General features: G+C 46.7%; 2 protein-coding genes across 3 annotated transcripts in view; one reads left to right on the top strand and one right to left on the bottom strand.

The window, feature by feature from the left end:
* The window catches only part of znf106a (zinc finger protein 106a), a 37,105-nt gene extending 33,118 nt beyond the window's left edge, over positions 1 to 3,987 (top strand). Inside the window, exons 18-20 of one of the 2 annotated variants that reach the window (XM_045723774.2) lie at positions 39 to 110; positions 557 to 703; positions 1,885 to 3,987. In XM_045723774.2, the coding sequence (XP_045579730.1) occupies positions 39 to 110; positions 557 to 703; positions 1,885 to 1,947 (282 nt within the window). In that variant the 3' untranslated portion in view covers positions 1,948 to 3,987. Of the gene's footprint in view, positions 1 to 38; positions 111 to 348; positions 388 to 556; positions 704 to 1,884 lie in introns of those variants that run through there. The other variant, XM_045723772.2, reaches the window with a different exon arrangement.
* A 677-nt stretch (positions 3,988 to 4,664) lies between these two features.
* Positions 4,665 to 21,474, bottom strand: part of capn3a (calpain 3a, (p94)) — a 400,518-nt gene continuing 383,708 nt past the window's right edge. The window contains exons 17-22 of the mRNA XM_045723775.2: positions 15,000 to 15,068; positions 14,794 to 14,872; positions 10,655 to 10,771; positions 10,389 to 10,441; positions 8,919 to 8,983; positions 4,665 to 7,114 (exon numbers count right to left, since the gene is read on the bottom strand). Of these exons, the coding sequence (XP_045579731.1) occupies positions 8,957 to 8,983; positions 10,389 to 10,441; positions 10,655 to 10,771; positions 14,794 to 14,872; positions 15,000 to 15,068 (345 nt within the window). The 3' untranslated portion in view covers positions 4,665 to 7,114; positions 8,919 to 8,956. The remainder of the gene's footprint in view (positions 7,115 to 8,918; positions 8,984 to 10,388; positions 10,442 to 10,654; positions 10,772 to 14,793; positions 14,873 to 14,999; positions 15,069 to 21,474) is intronic.

Here is a 21,474-nt window from a genome sequence, read left to right as displayed (position 1 = left end):
ATTTTTTATTTTATTTTTTTTTTATTTTATTTTTTTAGATCTACACCGGTTGCTATGACGGCAGTGTGCAGGCGGTCAAACTGAGCCTGATCCAGAACTATCACTGCCGGGTGAGACGGGGGAAACTGGGGATGGGATGGGAATGTTCTACTGGGATGGGAATGTTCTACTGGGATGGGAATGTTCTACTGGGATAACTCAAGTTAAATCTATACTAAATCAACAAGTAGAGGATTGGTCTTTTTCTTTATGGCTCGGTGGGGTTTTTAGTTGTTAGTAGGTCCCACTTTCTGAATGCTGTGTTTGGTTCAGTGTCTTATTGTCCCCCTGTCTCTTCTGTCCTCCCAGTGGCATGGCTGTTCTCTGATCTAACTCCCTCCCAGTGGCATGGCTGTTCTCTGGTCTAACTCCCCCCCCCCCCCCCCCCCTGTCTCTTCTCTCCTCCCAGTGGCATGGCTGTTCTCTGATCGAACTCCCTCCCCTGTCTCTTCTGTGCTACCAGTGGCATGGCTGTTCTCTGATCTAACTCCCTCCCCTGTCTCTTCTCTCCTGCCAGTGGCATGGCTGTTCTCTGATCTTTGGAGTGTTGGAGCACCTTCAACAGCACCTGCTCCAAGACCACGTCTCTCCCAACACACAGAACCTCAAGTGTCGATGGAAGAACTGCGATGAGTATTTCACTGCTCGCAACGGCTCCAAGCAGGTATGACTTTGAGTGTTCCTACGCAAGACAATCAGGCTGTAACACACAGACAGACTGCTGTGACTGTTATAGGACATATTAGTCCGTCAGAGCCCATCTGTAAACAGCCCATCTATCTACCTACTTCATCCCCATACTGTATTTATTTATCTTGCTCCTTTGCACCCCAGTATCTCTACTTGCGCATTCATCTTCTGCACATCTACCATTCCAGTGTTTAATTGCTATATTAATAATTACTTTGCCACCATGGCCTATTTATTGCCTTAACTTACCTCATTTGCACTCACTGTATATAGACTTTTTGTTTTGTTCTACTGTATTATTGACTGTATGTTTTGTTTATTCCATGTGTAACTCTGTGTTTTTGTATGTGTCGAATTGCTATGCTTTATCTTGGCCAGGTCGCAGTTGCAAATGAGAACTTGTTCTCAACTAGCCTACCTGGTTAAATAAAGGTGAAATAAACAATAAATAAAAAATAGGTAGAGCTGTGACTGTTATGGGTCGTATTAGTCCGTCAGACGTAGATCTGTGACTGTTATGGGTCGTATTAGTCCGTCAGACGTAGATCTGTGACTGTTATGGGTCGTATTAGTCCGTCAGACGTAGAGCTGTGACTGTTATGGGTCCTATTAGTCCGTCAGACGTAGAGCTGTGACTGTTATGGGTCGTATTAGTCCGTCAGACGTCAGAGCTGTGACTGTTATGGGTCGTATTAGTCTGTCAGACGTCAGAGCTGTGACTGTTATGGGTCGTATTAGTCCGTCAGATGTAGAGCTGTGACTGTTATGGGTTGTATTAGTCCGTCAGAGCTGTGACTGTTATGGGTCGTATTAGTCCGTCAGAGCTGTGACTGTTATGGGTCGTATTAGTCCGTCAGAGCTGTGACTGTTATGGGTCGTATTAGTCCGTCAGAGCTGTGACTGTTGTGGGTCGTATTAGTCCGTCAGACGTAGAGCTGTGACTGTTGTGGGTCGTATTAGTCCGTCAGATGTAGAGCTGTGACTGTTATGGGTCGTATTAGTCCGTCAGAGCTGTGACTGTTATGGGTCGTATTAGTCCGTCAGAGCTGTGACTGTTATGGGTCGTATTAGTTCGTCAGACGTAGAGGGATCATAGTTGATTCTTCCTGTGTTGTCTTATTAAATTAAAATAACGTTCTGTCTCCTGTCCTACAGGGGGCTCCAAGGCACATGCTGCAACACGTGGAAGAGGAGTGGAGTAAACCAGCCCAACCCTGAGGGAGTCTTACGCTCCTGACCCCCCCCCCCCCCCCCCCCCCCCTCCCATATTGGGGCAACCCAGTCTATAAGGTCACCTGGTTGAACCAGTCTGAATGACGAGCGTATCGTTGAAGCGGCTGAGTGGGGTGATTTCAGCTTGGTGCCAGGTGACTACTAGCCTGAAAACCAGACCTGTTTTGGTGCTAACGTTCCACTTCTTGCCAATGTTAGGCATTGACGAGGAAGTAGAACGATAGCACAAACCGACTGGTATCCAGGCTAAGGTGACCATCCATACCAGAGAATAATGATGATGAATCTGTGGTTATGTTATGAAAGGAGAGATGTGTTCTAGTTTTTTATTTTTTTTACCAACTAAAACACATCTCTTCCTCTCCATGGTTCTCTCATGAATAAACGAACACTGCTTAATGGTCAACTGACCAAATAATACAAAAGGACTAACTGACTGTTCACCAAGCAAAGAAACCAGGTCTGAAAGAGTCATTGTTATGTTTTCTATTCAAACGGCTGCAAATAGATGTTTTTTTAAATGAATCCAACCCTCAGTTTTATAAAGACAATGTTGCCACTGTATGTCTTGTTTTGTTTGGAGGGAAGTCGGGATGCTAGTATCTTGTGTTTGGAGGGAAGTCGGGATGCTAGTGTCTTGTTGTGTTTGGAGGGAAGTCGGGATGCTAGTGTCTTGTTGTGTTTGGAGGGAAGTCGGGATGCTAGTGTCTTGTTGTGTTTGGAGGGAAGTCGGGATGCTAGTGTCTTGTGTTTGGAGGGAAGTCGGGATGCTAGTGTCTTGTGTTTGGAGGGAAGTCGGGATGCTGGTGTCTTGTTGTGTTTGGCGGGAAGTCGGGATGCTAGTGTCTTGTGTTTGGAGGGAAGTCAGTGTCTTGTGTTTGGAGGGAAGTCAGTGTCTTGTGTTTGGAGGGAAGTCAGTGTCTTGTGTTTGGAGGGAAGTCGGGATGCTAGTGTCTTGTGTTTGGAGGGAAGTCGGGATGCTAGTGTCTTGTGTTTGGAGGGAAGTCGGGATGCTAGTATCTTGTGTTTGGAGGGAAGTCGGGATGCTGTTGTGTCTTGTTGCAACTCTTCTCTTGGTTTGTTTTTGTCAAACCTCTTTATACAGCTGTGATTCACTCATTCATCAGACTTAGACTAGCTTTAATGATGTCATGACCTAGATTTTTCTGAGACATATTTCAGTGCAATGGAGTGTAATTTCAGGCGTTTTAAGAAGTATTTTTTTTGTCTGTTTTTGAGAGTGATGTCTTGTCACTAGATTTCCCCCCCCCCTCACTACCATCTCGTTTTCTTAGTTTATTTTAACAGGGGTCTTGATCTTTTTCTTTCTGGCGTTTGGTGTGGTTGGTCCTTGATATTTTGGTGTTTGTTGAAGGACAGTGTAAAGTGTCTGAGATTGCCATTTGAAAATGTGGTTTTGCAGTGATGAGGAACTGAGGGACATAATGGTGTGTGTTCTAGTGTCGGTTCTAGAATGTGCTCTAGAATAGGTTCTAGTGTCGGTTCTAGAATGTGCTCTAGTGTCGGTTCTAGAAGGTGCTCTAGTGTCGGTTATAGAATGTGCTCTAGTGTCGGTTCTAGAATGTGCTCTAGTTCACTGTGTTCCTATGCCTGAACAGTCGTTTATGTTGAGCGTAGTTAATTTGTCCTCACCATTAAAAACAGACGTGAGAGAAATTCAAAAGAATCACTGTTTTAGTTTTTTTTTTCTGAATGAGTGAGTTTGTACTTACCAGTAATTGTTGGATATTGCTGTGCATCTTTCGTGGAACTCTTACAGTATCTGGGTGTGTTTATTTTAAAATAGGGTGTATCTATTCCACCGTAAGTAAGGGTTTGTTTTGAAACACGGCCGTTTGTGTAGAGATGAAGATGGTATAGAGACGGTGTGTTGAGGGGTTGAAGAGCCCAGATGAACAGAATCAGGATCCACCCCCCCATGCACACACACACACACACACACACACACACACACACACACACACACACACACACACACACACACACACACACACACACACAAACCAATATACACATGACACACAACACACACATATCACACACATCAAGCTGATACGTTGATCCATCATGCCTTTTTTCTTTTCAAACATGTTTTTTATTTTATAGTGTTATAAAACACGTTTTTTTTTACATTTTAAATTGTAATCAATGTGAGAAAAAAAAAATATATAGAAAGTTGAACCGACTTTGTCGTGGTAACGCTCCTTATTCATGTAGTGGCAGCTCTGGGGTTGTACATGGTGCTGTTGTAGGTATGTGTTCGGCTGAGGCGAGATCTCTGTTCAACCTGTGTTCTTTAACAGCCGCCCGGCGCTTTTCGTTGGAGAAGACATACCTCCAGACATGTGTAACTCTTCTTCTGTTATTTGAGGGGAAAACATACAGTCGTCCTCTTACCTGGACATTCCTGAGTTTCTTTGACGAGTTTGTTTTTAGTTCTTGCCAACAGTTGTGAACTTGTTCGTTATTTTATTTTTCAGAAAATGTTATCATTATTTAAAAAAATAAAAAATGGAAAAAAAATTCTACGGCCTGTTAGTTTTTGTCTTTCATCTGTGGTTGTGTTGAAAATATTGTCTTGAACTGAAGCATTCAGACAGAGCAGCAGTTTAACTAAATTAAACAGATTTTACTGCTTCTACATTCATTTAATAAAGCCAAAAAAAAATGTGTCCAACCAATAACTACACAATTATTTATTGGGTTAAAATGTTTAAAAATGCATTACACTCATTTGACCAAAACTTTAAAAACCACAACAAGTCCAACCCAATAGTCATTCACAACTCCACATGTTGAACCCACCCTGTAGGGAGCTCTTCAGCAGGCTAGGGAAGCTTCTGTCTGGTCCTGGTCGTACAGCGGAGGGTGAGGAGCCAGGGAGGTTTCTGCCTGGTCCTGGTCGTACAGCGGAGGGTGAGGAGCTAGGGAGGGTTCTGCCTGGTCCTGGTCGTACAGCGGGGGGTGAGGAGGAGGAGCTAGGGAGGGTTCTGCCTGGTCCTGGTCGTACAGCGGGGGGTGAGGAGGAGGAGCTAGGGAGGGTTCTGCCTGGTCCTGGTCGTACAGCGGGGGGTGAGGAGGAGGAGCTAGGGAGGGTTCTGCCTGGTCCTGGTCGTACAGCGGGGGGTGAGGAGGAGGAGCTAGGGAGGGTTCTGCCTGGTCCTGGTCGTACAGCGGAGGGTAAGAGGGAGGAATGTTGTTGGCAGGTTCTGTCTGTCCCATTCTGCGTCTCATCCATCCATTGGATTCTATAGCCGTTTCTCTGACACCAGTGTTTCAGAGCTGATAGGGGGGTTTGTTCCAATTCCCACGGACCAACCAGTCCGGTGTTGAGTCAGGAAGTCCAAGACTGAAGGAAGGAAGAACTGGTCCTTTTCCAACATCTCCAGTTCATCCATTGGCCATGAGAGAACCGTGGTCTTCACTGGAGCGATTTGGAGAAGGTACTTGACAGCGCATCGTGTCAGGGTGGGTTATCAAATGTTAAGGATGATAGGTGGTATAGGGGAGACGTTGAGGGTGGTATAGGGGAGACGTTGAGGGTGGTATAGGGGAGACGTTGAGGGTGGTATAGGGGAGATGTTGAGGGTGGTAGGTGGTATAGGGGAGACGTCGAGGGTGGTAGGTGGTATAGGGGAGACGTCGAGGGTGGTAGGTGGTATAGGGGAGACGTCGAGGGTGGTAGGTGGTATAGGGGAGACGACGTGGGTGGTATAGGGAAACGTCGAGGGTGGTAGGTGGTATAGGGGAGATGTTGAGACTGGTATAGGGGAGACGGTAAGGGTGGTAGGTGGTATAGGGGAGACGTCGAGGGTGGTAGGTGGTATAGGAGAGACGTCGAGGGTGGTAGGTGGTATAGGGGAGACGGTAAGGGTGGTAGGTGGTATAGGGGAGATGTTGAGGGATGTATAGGGGAGATGTTGAGGGTGGTATAGGGGAGACGTTGAGGGTGGTAGGTGGTATAGGGGAGACGTCGAGGGTGGTAGGTGGTATAGGGGAGACGTCGAGGGTGGTAGGTGGTATAGGGGAGACGTCGAGGGTGGTAGGTGGCATGGGGGAGACGTCGAGGGTGGTAGGTGGTATAGGGGAGACGTCGAGGGTGGTAGGTGGTATAGGGGAGACGTTGAGGGTGGTAGGTGGTATAGGGGAGACGTCGAGGATGGTAGGTGGTATAGGGGAGACGTCGAGGGTGGTAGGTGGTATAGGGGAAACGTTGAGGGTGTTAGGTGGTATAGGGGAGACGTCGAGGATGGTAGGTGGTATAGGGGAGACGTTAAGGGTGGTATAGTGGAGACGTTGAGGGTGGTATAGGGGAGACGTCGTGGGTGGAGGTGGTATAGGGGAGACGGTAAGGGTGGTAGGTGGTATAGGGGAGATGTCGTGGGTGGTAGGTGGTATAGGGGAGACGTCGAAGGTGGTAGGTGGTATAGGGGAGACGTCGAAGGTGGTAGGTGGTATAGGGGAGACGTTGAGGGTGGTAGGTGGTATAGGGGAGATGTCGTGGGTGGTAGGTGGTATAGGGGAGACGTCGAAGGTGGTATAGGGGAGACGTCGAAGGTGGTAGGTGGTATAGGGGAGACGTTGAGGGTGGTAGGTGGTATAGCGGAGACTTTGAGGATGGTAGGTGGTATAGGGGAGACGTTGAGGGTGGTAGGTGGTATAGGGGAGACTGAGGATGGTAGGTGGTATAGGGGAGACGTCGAGGGTGGTAGGTGGTATAGGGGAGACGTTAAGGGTGGTATAGGGGAGACGTTAAGGGTGGTATAGGGGAGACGTTGAGGGTGGTAGGTGGTATAGGGGAGACGATAAGGGTGGTAGGTGGAATAGGGGAGACGTCGAGGGTGGTAGGTGGTAACGAGGGAACCTATTCAGTCGGTAGGATAGGGGAGGGTTGGAGTAGTGTAAATAAAACAGAATATTTTAAGAGATATTCGATGGGTTATGGAGAGGTGGCTCTGTGAGGTATGGTGACAGAAAAAGAGAGGTTATGTGTGTTTAATGCCTGAGAGAGAGAACGGTATATCTGGTAAGGAGTGTGGGGGGTGTTACAAAAAAACATGGCCGACTCAGAAGAGACTGTTTCAGCAATACTGGGACATGGTCAGGAGAGGAAATTAGAGAAGCCAGAGACCTAGAGAGAGGGAAGAGGATAAGGTTGGCTAACTGGTATGGACTGGTAGGTAGCAGTCTAATGTGAGGACTGGAAGGTAGCAGTCTAACGTGAGGACTGGTAGGTAGCAGTCTAATGTGAGGACTGGTAGGTAGCAGTCTAATGTGAGGACTGGTAGGTAGCAGTCTAATGTGAGGCTCGGAAGGTAGCAGTCTAATGTGAGGATTGGAAGGTACCAGTCTAATGTGAGGACTGGAAGGTTGCAGTCTAATGTGAGGACTGGTAGGTAGCAGTCTAATGTGAGGACTGGTAGGTAGCAGTCTAATGTGAGGACTGGGAGGTAGCAGTCTAATGTGAGGACTGGAAGGTAGCAGTCTAATGTGAGGACTGTAAGGTAGCAGTCTAATGTGAGGACTGGGAGGTAGCAGTCTAATGTGAGGACTGGGAGGTAGCAGTCTAATGTGAGGACTGGGAGGTAGCAGTCTAATGTGAGGACTGGGAGGTAGCAGTCTAATGTGAGGACTGGGAGGTAGCAGTCTGTGAGGACTGGGAGGTAGCAGTGTGTGAGGACGCAGTCTGTGAGGACTGGAAGGTTGCAGTCTAATGTGAGGACTGGTAGGTAGCAGTCTAATGTGAGGACTGGAAGGTAGCAGTCTAATGTGAGGACTGGAAGGTAGCAGTCTAATGTGAGGACTGGAAGGTAGCAGTCTAATGTGAGGACTGGGAGGTAGCAGTCTAATGTGAGGACTGGGAGGTAGCAGTCTAATGTGAGGACTGGGAGGTAGCAGTCTAATGTGAGGACTGGGAGGTAGCAGTCTAATGTGAGGACTGGGAGGTAGCAGTCTAATGTGAGGACTGGGAGGTAGCAGTCTGTGAGGACTGGAAGGTAGCAGTCTATTGTGAGGACTGGACTGGTAGCAGTCTATTGTGAGGACTGGACTGGTAGCAGTCTATTGTGAGGACTGGATTGGTAGCAGTCTATTGTGAGGACTGGACTGGTAGCAGTCTATTGTGAGGACTGGACTGGTAGCAGTCTATTGTGAGGACTGGACTGGTAGCAGTCTAATGTGAGGACTGGAAGGTAGCAGTCTAATGTGAGGACTGGAAGGTAGCAGTCTATTGTGAGGACTGGAAGGTAGCAGTCTATTGTGAGGACTGGAAGGTAGCAGTCTATTGTGAGGACTGGACTGGTAGCAGTCTATTGTGAGGACTGGACTGGTAGCAGTCTATTGTGAGGACTGGACGGTAGCAGTCTATTGTGAGGACTGGACTGGTAGCAGTCTATTGTGAGGACTGGACTGGTAGCAGTCTATTGTGAGGACTGGACTGGTAGCAGTCTATTGTGAGGACTGGACTGGTAGCAGTCTATTGTGAGGACTGGTAGGTAGCAGTCTAATGTGAGGACTGGACTGGTAGCAGTCTAATGTGAGGACTCGAAGGTAGCAGTCTAATGTGAGGACTGGAAGGTAGCAGTCTAATGTGAGGACTGGAAGGTAGCAGTCTAATGTGAGGACTGGAAGGTAGCAGTCTAATGTGAGGACTGGAAGGTAGCAGTCTAATGTGAGGACTGGAAGGTAGCAGTCTAATGTGAGGACTGGAAAGTAGCAGTCTAATGTGAGGACTGGAAGGTAGCAGTCTAATGTGAGGAATGGAAGGTAGCAGTTTAATGTGAGGACTGGAAGGTAGCAGTCTGTGAGGACTGGGGTTCAAGTGAGGTGAACAGGAAGGAGCTGGTGGTACGGGTAGGGTTAGGGCTACGTTTTGGTACAGTCAGTACATTCTGGTCTGTAGTTCTGCTCTGTTCTTCATGTGGGACGGGTCTCACCTGGGAGGTCATCCGGCTGAGAAGACCTGTCTGGCAATCTAGGCATACATGGTCAACTGGAGCCACTGCACAATGAGGAGAGACAGAGAGGGGTATTATCAGTTAGGACATAGAGGGGAGACATAGAGGGGTATTATCAGTTAGGACATAGAGGAGAGACATAGAGGGGTATTCTCAGTTAGGACGTAGAGGGGTGTTATCAGTTAGGACATAGAGGAGAGACATGGAGGGGTAGTATCAGTTAGGACATAGTGGAGTATTATCAGTTAGGACATAGAGGGGAGACATAGAGGGGTATTATCAGTTAGGACATAGAGGGGAGACATAGAGGGGTATTATCAGTTAGGACATAGAGGGGAGACATAGAGGGGTATTATCCGTTAGGACATAGAGGAGTATTATCAGTTAGGACATAGAGGGGTGTTATCAGTTAGGACATAGAGGGGAGACATAGAGGGGTATTATCAGTTAGGACATAGAGGGGAAACGTATAGGGGTATTATCAGTTAGGACATAGAGGGGTATTATCAGTTAGGACATATTGGGGTATTATCAGTTAGGACATAGAGCGGAGACAGAGGGGTATTATCAGTTAGGACATAGAGGAGAGACATAGAGGGGTATTATCAGTTAGGACATAGAGGGGTAGTATCAGTTAGGACATAGAGGGGTATTATCAGTTAGGACATAGAGGAGAGACATAAAGGGGTATTATCAGTTAGGACATAGAGGGGAAACGTATAGGGGTATTATCAGTTAGGACATAGAGGGGTATTATCAGTTAGGACATAGAGGGGTATTATCAGTTAGGACATAGAGGGGAGACAGAGGGGTATTATCAGTTAGGACATAGAGGAGAGACATAGAGGGGTATTATCAGTTAGGACATAGAGGGGTAGTATCAGTTAGGACATAGAGGAGAGACATAGAGGAGTATTATCAGTTAGGACATAGAGGGGAAACGTATAGGGGTATTATCAGTTAGGACATAGAGGGGTATTATCAGTTAGGACATAGAGGGGTATTATCAGTTAGGACATAGAGGGGAGACAGAGGGGTATTATCAGTTAGGACATAGAGGAGAGACATAGAGGGGTAGTATCAGTTAGGACATAGAGGGGTATTATCAGTTAGGACATAGAGGTGAGACATAGAGGGGTAGTATCAGTTAGGACATGGAGGAGAGACATAGAGGGGTATTATCAGTTAGGACATAGAGGGGTATTATCAGTTAGGACATAGAGGAGAGACATAGAGGGGTAGTATCAGTTAGGACATAGAGGGGTAGTATCAGTTAGGACATAGAGGGGTATTATCAGTTAGGACATAGAGGAGAGACATAAAGGGGTATTATCCGTTAGGACATAGAGGGGAGACATAGAGGGTATTATCAGTATCAACACAGCCCCTAACCTTTTTCTTATTCATCATCATTCTCCATACTATGTAGCATTAGCATTAGCAGCTTACCTCCAAGACACTAAGTCTGATCATACCATCCTGATCAAAGGCCTGGAACGCCCCTGCAAACAAAAACCCCATTTCATCAATCAATCAATCAATCAATCAATAAAACATAAACATGGCTTCGAGCCGGACCAGACAGAATACGAAGGTGAAGTGTGTGTGTGTGTGTGTGTGTGTGTGTGTGTGTGTGTGTGTGTGTGTGTGTGTGTGTGTGTGTGTGTGTTCACGTGCGTCACGCACACACGCACGCACGTGCGTCAGTGACTTACTGAACATGGCTTCGAGCCGGACCAGACAGCTGATGAAGCTGTCAAAGTCGATGTTCATGCCCTCGTTGGCGTAACGCATGGTGATGATGTCATACAGCTGGTTGTTGAGACGGAAGCCTGAACAGGGGCACAAGAACACAATAACAGAGTAGTGACAAGACTGTAAAATATATTGGACGTAGAGATTAGACTGTGGAGTGGATGGAGTCTTATCAGGCGGCCTCACCATTTAACGATAATTCTAGGGTCTGGGTACATTTACTCTTGACTTTTAAACGACCTCTAACAATGTCACAGATATTCTTGAACACTTTTCTTACCTCATCCCTCGGGCTTGAATTCCTGGAGCATAGACCCTGGTAACATTGTGCAACAAAGTGGGACTTTGGGTGTGGTTAAAATAGAGGCGGACGAGCGCTATATATGCTGAGTTTAATACACTGAAAACAAACTTAATGATACCAAAAAAAACGATTTTGTCCAATACATGTCGCTAAATATCATGTGGCTGTCCATGGTACTGATTTCTATGTGTGTGGGAGCAAGTAAAGAACAATTGGAGACTCACCCTACTTGTAGACTAGTTCAACGCCAATACCGTCCTCCTATCTTTCACTTTGCCAGACCGGTCTATGGCTCTCAAAGCTTTTACTTTTTGTTTTCATAAGTTAACCTCTCTAGGGTAGGGCGCAGTATTTGCACGGCCGGATAAAAAAACGATTTAATCTGGTTATTACTACTGCCCAGAAACTAGAATATGCATATAATTGTTTGATTTGGATAGAAAACACCCTAAAGTTTCTAAAACTGTTTGAATGGTGTCTGTGAGTATAACAGAACTCATATGGCAGGCAAAAACCTGAGAAGATTCTGTACAGGAAGTGCCCTCTCTGACCATTTCTTGGCCTTCTACACTCTCTTTATTGAAAACTGAGGATCTCTGCTGTAACGTGACACTTTGTGAGGCACCCATAGGCTCTCAGAAGGCGGCAGAACGTTGAATGATGACTTTGCAGGCCATGGCTGAAAAACAGTAGCACATTTGGAAAGTGGTCGATCTGAGAACAATGAGACGGGCGCGTGCGTGCAAGTGAAGAGTCCATTTTAGATTTTCAGTCTTTGAAGGAAAACAGGGTTTCCTGGTCGGAATATTATCGCTTTTTTACGAGAAAAATCGCATAAAAATTGATTTTAAACAGCGGTTGACATGCTTCGAAGTACAGTAATGGAATATTTAGATTTTTTTTGTCACGATACGCGCCGGGCGGGTCACCCTTCGTTACCCTTGGGATAGTGTCTTGAACGCACAAACAAAACAGAGGATATTTGAACATAACTATGGATTATTTTGAACCAAACATTTGTTATTGAAGTAGAAGTCCTGGGAGTGCATTCTGACGAAGAACAGCAAAGGTAATCCAATTTTTCTTATAGTAAATCTGAGTTTGGTGAGTGCCAAACTTGGTGGGTGTCAAAATAGCTAGCCCGTGATGGCGAGCTATCTACTCAGAATATTGCAAAATGTGCTTTTGCCGAAAAGCTATTTTAAAATCGGACATAGCGATTGCATAAAGGAGTTCTGTATCTATAATTCTTAAAATAATTGTTATGTTTTTTGTGAACGTTTATCGTGAGTAATTTAGTAAATTCACCGGAAGTTTGCGGTGGGTATGCTAGTTCTGAACGTCACATGCTAATGTAAAAAGCTGGTTTTTGATATAAATATGAACCTGATTGAACAAAACATGCATGTATTGTATAACATAATGTCCTAGGAGTGTCATCTGATGAAGATCATCAAAGGTTAGTGCTGCATTTAGCTGTGGTTTGGGTTTATGTGACATTATATTCTAGCTTGAAAAATGGGTGTCTGATTATTTCTGGCTGGGTACTCTGCTAATGTTTTGCTTTCGTTGTAAAGCCTTTTTGAAATCGGACAGTGTGGTTAGATTAACGAGAGTCTTGTCTTTAAAATAGTCATATGTTTGAGAAATTGAAGTAATAGCATTTCTAAGGTATTTGAATATCGCGCCACGCGATTCCACTGGCTGTTGAGTAGGTGGGACGATTTCGTCCCACATACCCTAGAGAGGCTAGCAAGCATTTTAGCTATGGGTAGCTAGCCTAACTTCCTCACATGGGCAACAATTAACCAGCTAAGTTAGCTAGCTAGTTAACGTTAGCCTACCAGGCTACATCTAGGTTACATATAGAACTTTGATCGTCTCAGGCCAGTGGCACAACATATAAATGTATGGTTAGATCAGACTCGCCGTCATAATCATTAGCCTGTACAACGATTTAAGTCAAAACCACGAATCCAAATCCCCATTTCCAGGTGACCAAGAACCCGATGGTCACTCTGACAGAGCTCCAGAGTTCCTCTGTGGAGATGGGAGAACATTCCAGAAGGACAACCATCTGCAGCACTCCACCAATCAGGCTTTTATGATAGACGGAAGCCACTCCTCAGTAAAAGGCACATGACACGTCTGGAGGAAACCTGGCACCATCCCTACGGTGAAGCATGGTGCTGGCAGCTGTGGGGATCCTAGTCAGGATTGAGGGAAAGATGAACGGAGCAAAGTACAGAGAGATCCTTGATTAAAACATTCTCTAGAGCGCTCAGGACCTCAGACTGGGGTGAAGGTTCACCTTCCAAATACAGGTGTGCCAAGCTTGTAGCATCATACCCAAGAAGACTCGAGGTTGTAATCACTACCAAAGGTGCTTCAATGATGTACTGACTAAAGGGTCTGAATATTTATGTAAATGTCATATCTTATTTTTAATACATTTGCAGAAATGTCTAAACCTGTTTTTGCATTGTCATTATGGGGTATTGTGATGTCATTATGGGGTATTATGTGTAGATTGATGGGGGGGGGGGAAACAAATCCATTTTAGAATAAGGCTGTAATGTAACAAAGTGTGAAAAAAGTTGAAGGGTCTGAATACCTTCCGAATACACTGTATATCTACTGTAGTACTCAATGCTGAAAGTGTTCTGGAACGTAAAGGTTATCAATTACCCTGTGAAGATAAAGAAAATGATATCCTTCCTGGAAACGAGAGGGCGGCTATTTGCTTTCTATAGGGCAGTGTTTGGAAAAAGTACCCAATTGAGTAAAAGTAAACTGGAAATTACTCAATTAAAAGTGAAAGTCCCGGGTGGCGCAGCAGCCTAAGGCACTGCATCTCAGTGCTTGAGGCGTCACTACAGACACCCTGGTTGAAATCCAGGCTTTATCACAACCAGCCGTGATTAGGAGTCCCATAGGGACTCCTGACTTGCCTAGTTAAATAAAGTTTAAATAAAAAAAATAGATGTTTTAAAAAAAGAAAATCCTACTTGAGTAAAAGTCTAAAAGTATTTTGTTTTAAATATACTTAACTATCAAAAGTAAATGCAATTGCTAAAATATACTTAAGTAGCACAAACAAAGCATGTGTGTTTAGAGAGTCCTCCAGATCAGAGGAAGTAGACCAGGGATGTTCTCTGTTTAGTGAGTCCTCCAGATCAGAGGCAGGGGATGACCAGGGATGTTCTCTGTTTAGTGAGTCCTCCAGATCAGAGGCAGTAGGGATGACCAGGGATGTTCTCTTGATAAGAGTGTGAATTGGACCATTTTCCTGTCCTACTAAGCATTTTTATTTATTTATTTCACCTTTATTTAACCAGGTAGGACAGTTGAGAACAAGTTCTCATTTACAACTGCGACCTGGCCAAGATAAAGCAAAGCAGTGCGACACAGACAACAACACAGAGTTACACATGGAATAAACAAAACATACAGTCAATAATACAGTATAAAAAATCTATATACAGTGTGTGCAAATTCAAAATGTAACGAGTACTTTTGGGTGTCAGGGAAAATGTATGGAGTAAAACGTACATTATTTTCTTTACGAATGTAGTAAAGTAAAAGTTGTCAAAAATACAAATAGTAAAGTACAGATACACCCCAAAAAAACGACTGAAGTAAAAATACTTGAAAGTACTTAACACCACTGCTATAGAGGACATGTCTTTTCATCTTGTTGTAGATGCTGAAACAAGGATACAATCTACCTGATTCTATTCTATTCTATTGTATTGTATTGTATTGTATTCTATTCTATTGTATCTGGAAGCTGACCTGCATCGTTGATGGCATTTCTCATCTCGTAGCTGTTGATGATACCAGCCTGGTCCGAGCTATAGTGTTGAAAGATTCCCTGAGAAACAAGAGCATTTTTATTAAATCTACAAATCTGACCCTATTTACAGTGTCATTGGGAGTGGAGATAAACACTGTATTCTGATGATGATGATGATGATGATGATGAAGAAGAGCATTCTCACCTGCCACTGTTTGATCTTGTTCCAGAGATGTCTGAACTCCTGCAGGTTGAGTCTGCCAGTCCCGTCCATCTAGACATTAGCATTAGTTAAGATCACAGTGGCGGACGTTCAACATGGAAACTCACAATCAACTCCAGTCAACAAAGTCACTTACTCTGAATAAGCTATTTCAACACTTCCTGGTTGTTACATTAGTATAGGTCATCAGTTATTTTCTGTAATACCCATGACCTTGGGCACGTGTTACTGAGAACTACTGCAGTAAAAGGTGGATTTGGCCCTGATGTTTGTCCACTGTAGGTCATGTCTGTAGTCCCAACAAGCTGTGCTCTCTCTCTAGATCATTCAGACCTCTCATGGCGACCCACAACTGCTACACAGCCTGACCCGGGAGGGTCTCTATCTATAGACAACACAGCCTGACCTGTGAGGGTCTCTATCTACAGACAACACAACCTGACCTGGGAGGGTCTCTATCTACAGACAACACAACCTGACCTGGGAGGGTCTCTATCTACTGACAACACAACCTGACCTGGGAGGGTCTCTATCTACAGACAACACAACCTGACCTGGGAGGGTCTCTATCTACAGACAACACAACCTGACCTGGGAGGGTCTCTATCTACAGACAACACAACCTGACCTGGGAGGGTCTCTATCTACAGACAACACAACCTGACCTGGGAGGGTCTCTATCTACAGACAACACAACCTGACCTAGGAGGGTCTCTATCTACAGACAACACAACCTGGGAGGGTCTCTATCTACAGACAACACAACCTGAACTGGGAGGGTCTCTATCTACAGACAACACAACCTGACCTGGGAGGGTCTCTATCTACAGACAACACAACCTGACCTGGGAGGGTCTCTATCTACAGACAACACAGCCTGACCTTGGAGGGTCTCTATCTACAGACAACACAACCTGACCTGGGAGGGTCTCTATCTACAGACAACACAACCTGACCTGGGAGGGTCTCTATCTACAGACAACACAGCCTGACCTGGGAGGGTCTCTATCTACAGACAACACAGCCTGACCTGGGAGGCTCTCTATCTACAGACAACACAACCTAGCCTGGGAGGGTCTCTATCTACAGACAACACAACCTGACCTGGGAGGGTCTCTATCTACAGACAACACAACCTGACCTGGGAGGGTCTCTATCTACAGACAACACAACCTGGGAGGGTCTCTGTCTACAGACAACACAACCTGGGAGAGTCTCTATCTACAGACAACACAACCTGACCTGGGAGGGTCTCTATCTACAGACAACACAACCTGGGAGGGTCTCTATCTACAGACAACACAGCCTGACCTTGGAGGGTCTCTATCTACAGACAACACAACCTGACCTGGGAGGGTCTCTATCTACAGACAACACAACCTGACCTGGGAGGGTCTCTATCTACAGACAACACAACCTGGGAGGGTCTCTGTCTACAGACAACACAACCTGGGAGGGTCTCTATCTACAGACAACACAACCTGACCTGGGAGGGTCTCTATCTACAGACAACACAACTTGACCCGGGAGGGTCTCTATCTACAGACAACACAACCTGGGAGGGTCTCTATCTACAGACAACACAACCTGACCTGGGAGGGTCTCTAACTACAGACAACACAACCTGGGAGGGTCTCTATCTACAGACAACACAACCTGGGAGGGTCTCTATCTACAGACAACACAACCTGACCTGGGAGGGTCTCTATCTACAGACAACAGAGCCTGACCTAGGAAGGTCTCTATCTACAGACAACACAACCTGACCTGAGAGGGTCTCTATCTACAGACAACACAACCTGACCTGGGAGGGTCTCTATCTACAGACAACTCAGCCTGGGAGGGTCTCTATCTACAGACAACACAGCCTGACCTGGGATGGTCTCTATCTACAGACAACACAACCTGGGAGGGTCTCTATCTACAAACAACACGACCTAACCTGGGAGGGACTCTATCTACAGACAACACAACCTGGGAGGGTCTCTATCTACAGACAACACATCCTGACCTGGGAAGGTCTCTATCTACAGACAACACAACCTGACCTGGGATGGTCTTTTTCTACAGACAACACAGCCTGACCTGGGAGGGTCTCTATCTACAGACAACACAACCTGACCTGGGAGGGTCTCTATCTACAGACAACACAACCTGACCTGGGAGGGTCTCTGTCTACAGACAACACAACCTGACCTGGGAGGGTCTCTATCTACAGACAACACAGCCTGACCTGGGAAGGTCTCTATCTACAGACAACACAACCTGACCTGGGAGGGTCTCTATCTACAGACAACACAACCTGACGTGGGAGGGTCTCTATCTACAGACAACACAACCTGACCTGGGAGGGTCTCTATCTACAGACAACACAACCTGACCTGGGAGGGTCTCTATCTACAGACAACACAACCTGACCTGGGAGGGTCTCTATCTACAGACAACACAACCTGACCTGGGAGGGTCTCTATCTACAGACAACACAACCTGACCTGGGAGGGACTCTATCTACAGACAACACAACCTGACCTGGGAGGGTCTCTATCTACAGACAACACAACCTGGGAGGGACTCTATCTACAGACAACACCGCCTGACCTGGGAGGGTCTCTATCTACAGACAACACAACCTGGGAGGGTCTCTATCTACAAACAACACGACCTAACCTGGGAGGGTCTCTATCTACAGACAACACAACCTGGGAGGGTCTCTATCTGCAGACAACACATCCTGACCTGGGAAGGTCTCTATCTACAGACAACACAACCCGACCTGGGATGGTCTTTTTCTACAGACAACACAACCTGACCTGGGAGGGTCACCATCTACAGACAACACAACCTGACCTGGGAGGGTCACTATCTACAGACAACACAACCTGACCTGGGAGGGTCTCTATCTACAGACAACACAACCTGGGAGGGTCTCTATCTAAAGACAACACAGCCTGGGAGGGTCTCTATCTACAGACAACACAACCTGAACTGGGAGGGTCTCTATCTACAGACAACACAACCTAACCAGGGAGGGTCTCTATCTACAGACAACACAACCTGACCTGGGAGGGTCTCTATCTACAGACAACACAACCTGACCTGGGAGGGTCTCTATCTACAGACAACACAGCCTGACCTTGGAGGGTCTCTATCTACAGACAACACAACCTGACCTGGGAGGGTCTCTATCTACAGACAACACAACCAGGGAGGGTCTCTATCTACAGACAACACAACCTGACCCAGGAGGGTCTCTATCTACAGACAACACAGCCTGACCTGGGAGGGTCTCTATCTACAGACAACACAACCTGACCTGGGAGGGTCTCTATCTACAGACAACACAGCCTGGGAGGGTTTCTATCTACAGACAACACAACCTGGGAGGGTCTCTATCTACAGACAACACAACCTGACCTGGGAGTGTCTCTATCTACAGACAACACAGCCTGACCTTGGAGGGTCTCTATCTACAGACAACACAACCTGACCTGGGAGGGTCTCTATCTACAGACAACACAATCTGACCTGGGAGGGTCTCTATCTACAGACAACACAGCCTGGGAGGGTCTCTATCTACAGACAACACAACCTGGGAGGGTCTCTATCTACAGACAACACAACCTGACCTGGGAGGGTCTCTATCTACAGACAACACAACCTGACCTGGGAGGGTCTCTATCTACAGACAACACAGCCTGGGAGGGTCTCTATCTACAGACAACACAACCTGGGAGGGTCTCTATCTACAGACAACACAACCTGACCTGGGAGGGTCTCTATCTACAGACAACACAACCTGACCTGGGAGGGTCTCTATCTACAGACAACACAACCTGACCTGGAGGGTCTCTATCTACAGACAACACAGCCTGACCTGGGAGGGTCTCTATCTACAGACAACACAACCTGACCTGGGAGGGTCTCTATCTACAGACAACACAACCTGACCTGGGAGGGTCTCTATCTACAGACAACACAACCTGACCTGGGAGGGTCTCTATCTACAGACAACACAACCTGACCTGGGAGGGTCTCTATCTACAGACAACACAACCTGACCTGGGAGGGTCTCTATCTACAGACAACACAACCTGACCTGGGAGGGTCTCTATCTACAGACAACACAACCTGACCTGGGAGGGTCTCTATCTACAGACAACACAAACTGACCTGGGAGGGTCTCTATCTACAGACAACACAACCTGACCTGGGAGGGTCTCTATCTACAGACAACACAACCTGACCTGGGAGGGTCTCTATCTACAGACAACACAACCTGACCTGGGAGGGCCTCTATCTACAGACAACACAACCTGACCTGGGAGGGTCTCTATCTACAGACAACACAACCTGACCTGGGAGGGTCTCTATCTACAGACAACACAAACTGACCTGGGAGGGTCTCTATCTACAGACAACACAACCTGACCTGGGAGGGTCTCTATCTACAGACAACACAACCTGACCTGGGAGGGTCTCTATCTACAGACAACACAACCTGACCTGGGAGGGTCTCTATCTACAGACAACACAACCTGACCTGGGAGGGTCTCTATCTACAGACAACACAACCTGGGAGGGTCTCTATCTACAGACAACACAACCTGACCTGGGAGGGTCTCTATCTACAGACAACACAACCTGACCTGGGAGGGTCTCTATCTACAGACAACACAACCTGACCTGGGAGGGTCTCTATCTACAGACAACACAACCTGACCTGGGAGGGTCTCTATCTACAGACAACACAGCCTGGGAGGGTCTCTATCTACAGACAACACAACCTGACCTGGGAGGGTCTCTATCTACAGACAACACAACCTGACCTGGGAGGGTCTCTATCTACAGACAACACAACCTGACCTGGGAGGGTCTCTATCTACAGACAACACAACCTGACCTGGGAGGGTCTCTATCTACAGACAACACAACCTGACCTGGGAGGGTCTCTATCTACAGACAACACAAACTGACCTGGGAGGGTCTCTATCTACAGACAACACAACCTGACCTGGGAGGGTCTCTATCTACAGACAACACAACCTGACATGGGAGGGTCTCTATCTACAGACAACACAGCCTGACCTTGGAGGGTCTCTATCTACAGACAACACAACCTGACCTGGGAGGGTCTCTATCTACAGACAACACAACCTGGGAGGGTCTCTATCTACAGACAACATAACCTGACCTAGGAGGGTGTCTATCTACAGACAACACAGCCTGACCTGGGAGGGTCTCTATCTACAGACAACACAACCTGACCTGGGAGGGTCTCTATCTACAGACAACACAACCTGACCTGGGAGGGTCTCTATCTACAGAACACACAACCTGACCTGGGAGGGTCTCTATCTACAGACAACACAACCTGACCTGGGAGTGTCTCTATCTACAGACAACACAACCTGACCTGGGAGGGTCTCTATCTACAGACAACACAAACTGACCTGGGAGGGTCTCTATCTACAGACAACACAACCTGACCTGGGAGGGTCTCTATCTACAGACAACACAACCTGACAAGGGAGGGTCTCTATCTACAGACAACACAACCTGACCTGGGAGGGTCTCTATCTACAGACAACACAATCTGGGAGGGTCTCTATCTACAGACAACACAACCTGACCTGGGAGGGTCTCTATTTACAGACAACACAACCTGACCTGGGAGGGTCTCTATCTACAGACAACACAATCTGACCTGGGAGGGTCTCTATCTACAGACAACACAGCCTGGGAGGGTCTCTATCTACAGACAACACAACCCTGGGAGGGTAACTATCTACAGACAACACAACCTGACCTGGGAGGGTCTCTATCTACAGACAACACAACCTGACCTGGGAGGGTCTCTATCTACAGACAACACAGCCTGACCTTGGAGGGTCTCTATCTACAGACAACACAACCTGACCTGGGAGGGTCTCTATCTACAGACAACACAACCTGGGAGGGTCTCTATCTACAGACAACACAACCTGACCTAGGAGGGTCTCTATCTACAGACAACACAGCCTGACCTGGGAGGGTCTCTATCTACAGACAACACAACCTGACCTGGGAGGGTCTCTATCTACAGACAACACAACCTGACCTGGGAGGGTCTCTATCTACAGACAACACAACCTGACCTGGGAGGGTCTCTATCTACAGACAACACAACCTGACCTGGGAGGGTCTCTATCTACAGACAACACAACCTGACCTGGGAGGGTCTCTATCTACAGACAACACAACCTGACCTGGGAGGGTCTCTATCTACAGACAACACAACCTGACCTGGGAGGGTCTCTATCTACAGACAACACAACCTGACCTGGGAGGGTCTCTATCTACAGACAACAAAACCTGGAAGGGTCTCTATCTACAGACAACATAACCTGACCTAGGAGGGTGTCTATCTACAGACAACACAGCCTGACCTGGGAGGGTCTCTATCTACAGACAACACAAC

Source organism: Salmo salar, chromosome 09 (genome assembly GCF_965601325.2).
Source record: "Salmo salar chromosome 09, fSalSal1, whole genome shotgun sequence".
Lineage (NCBI taxonomy): Eukaryota > Metazoa > Chordata > Actinopteri > Salmoniformes > Salmonidae > Salmo > Salmo salar.
Note: the sequence above shows the minus strand (reverse complement) of the source record. Positions and strands in the feature narration are given on the sequence as shown.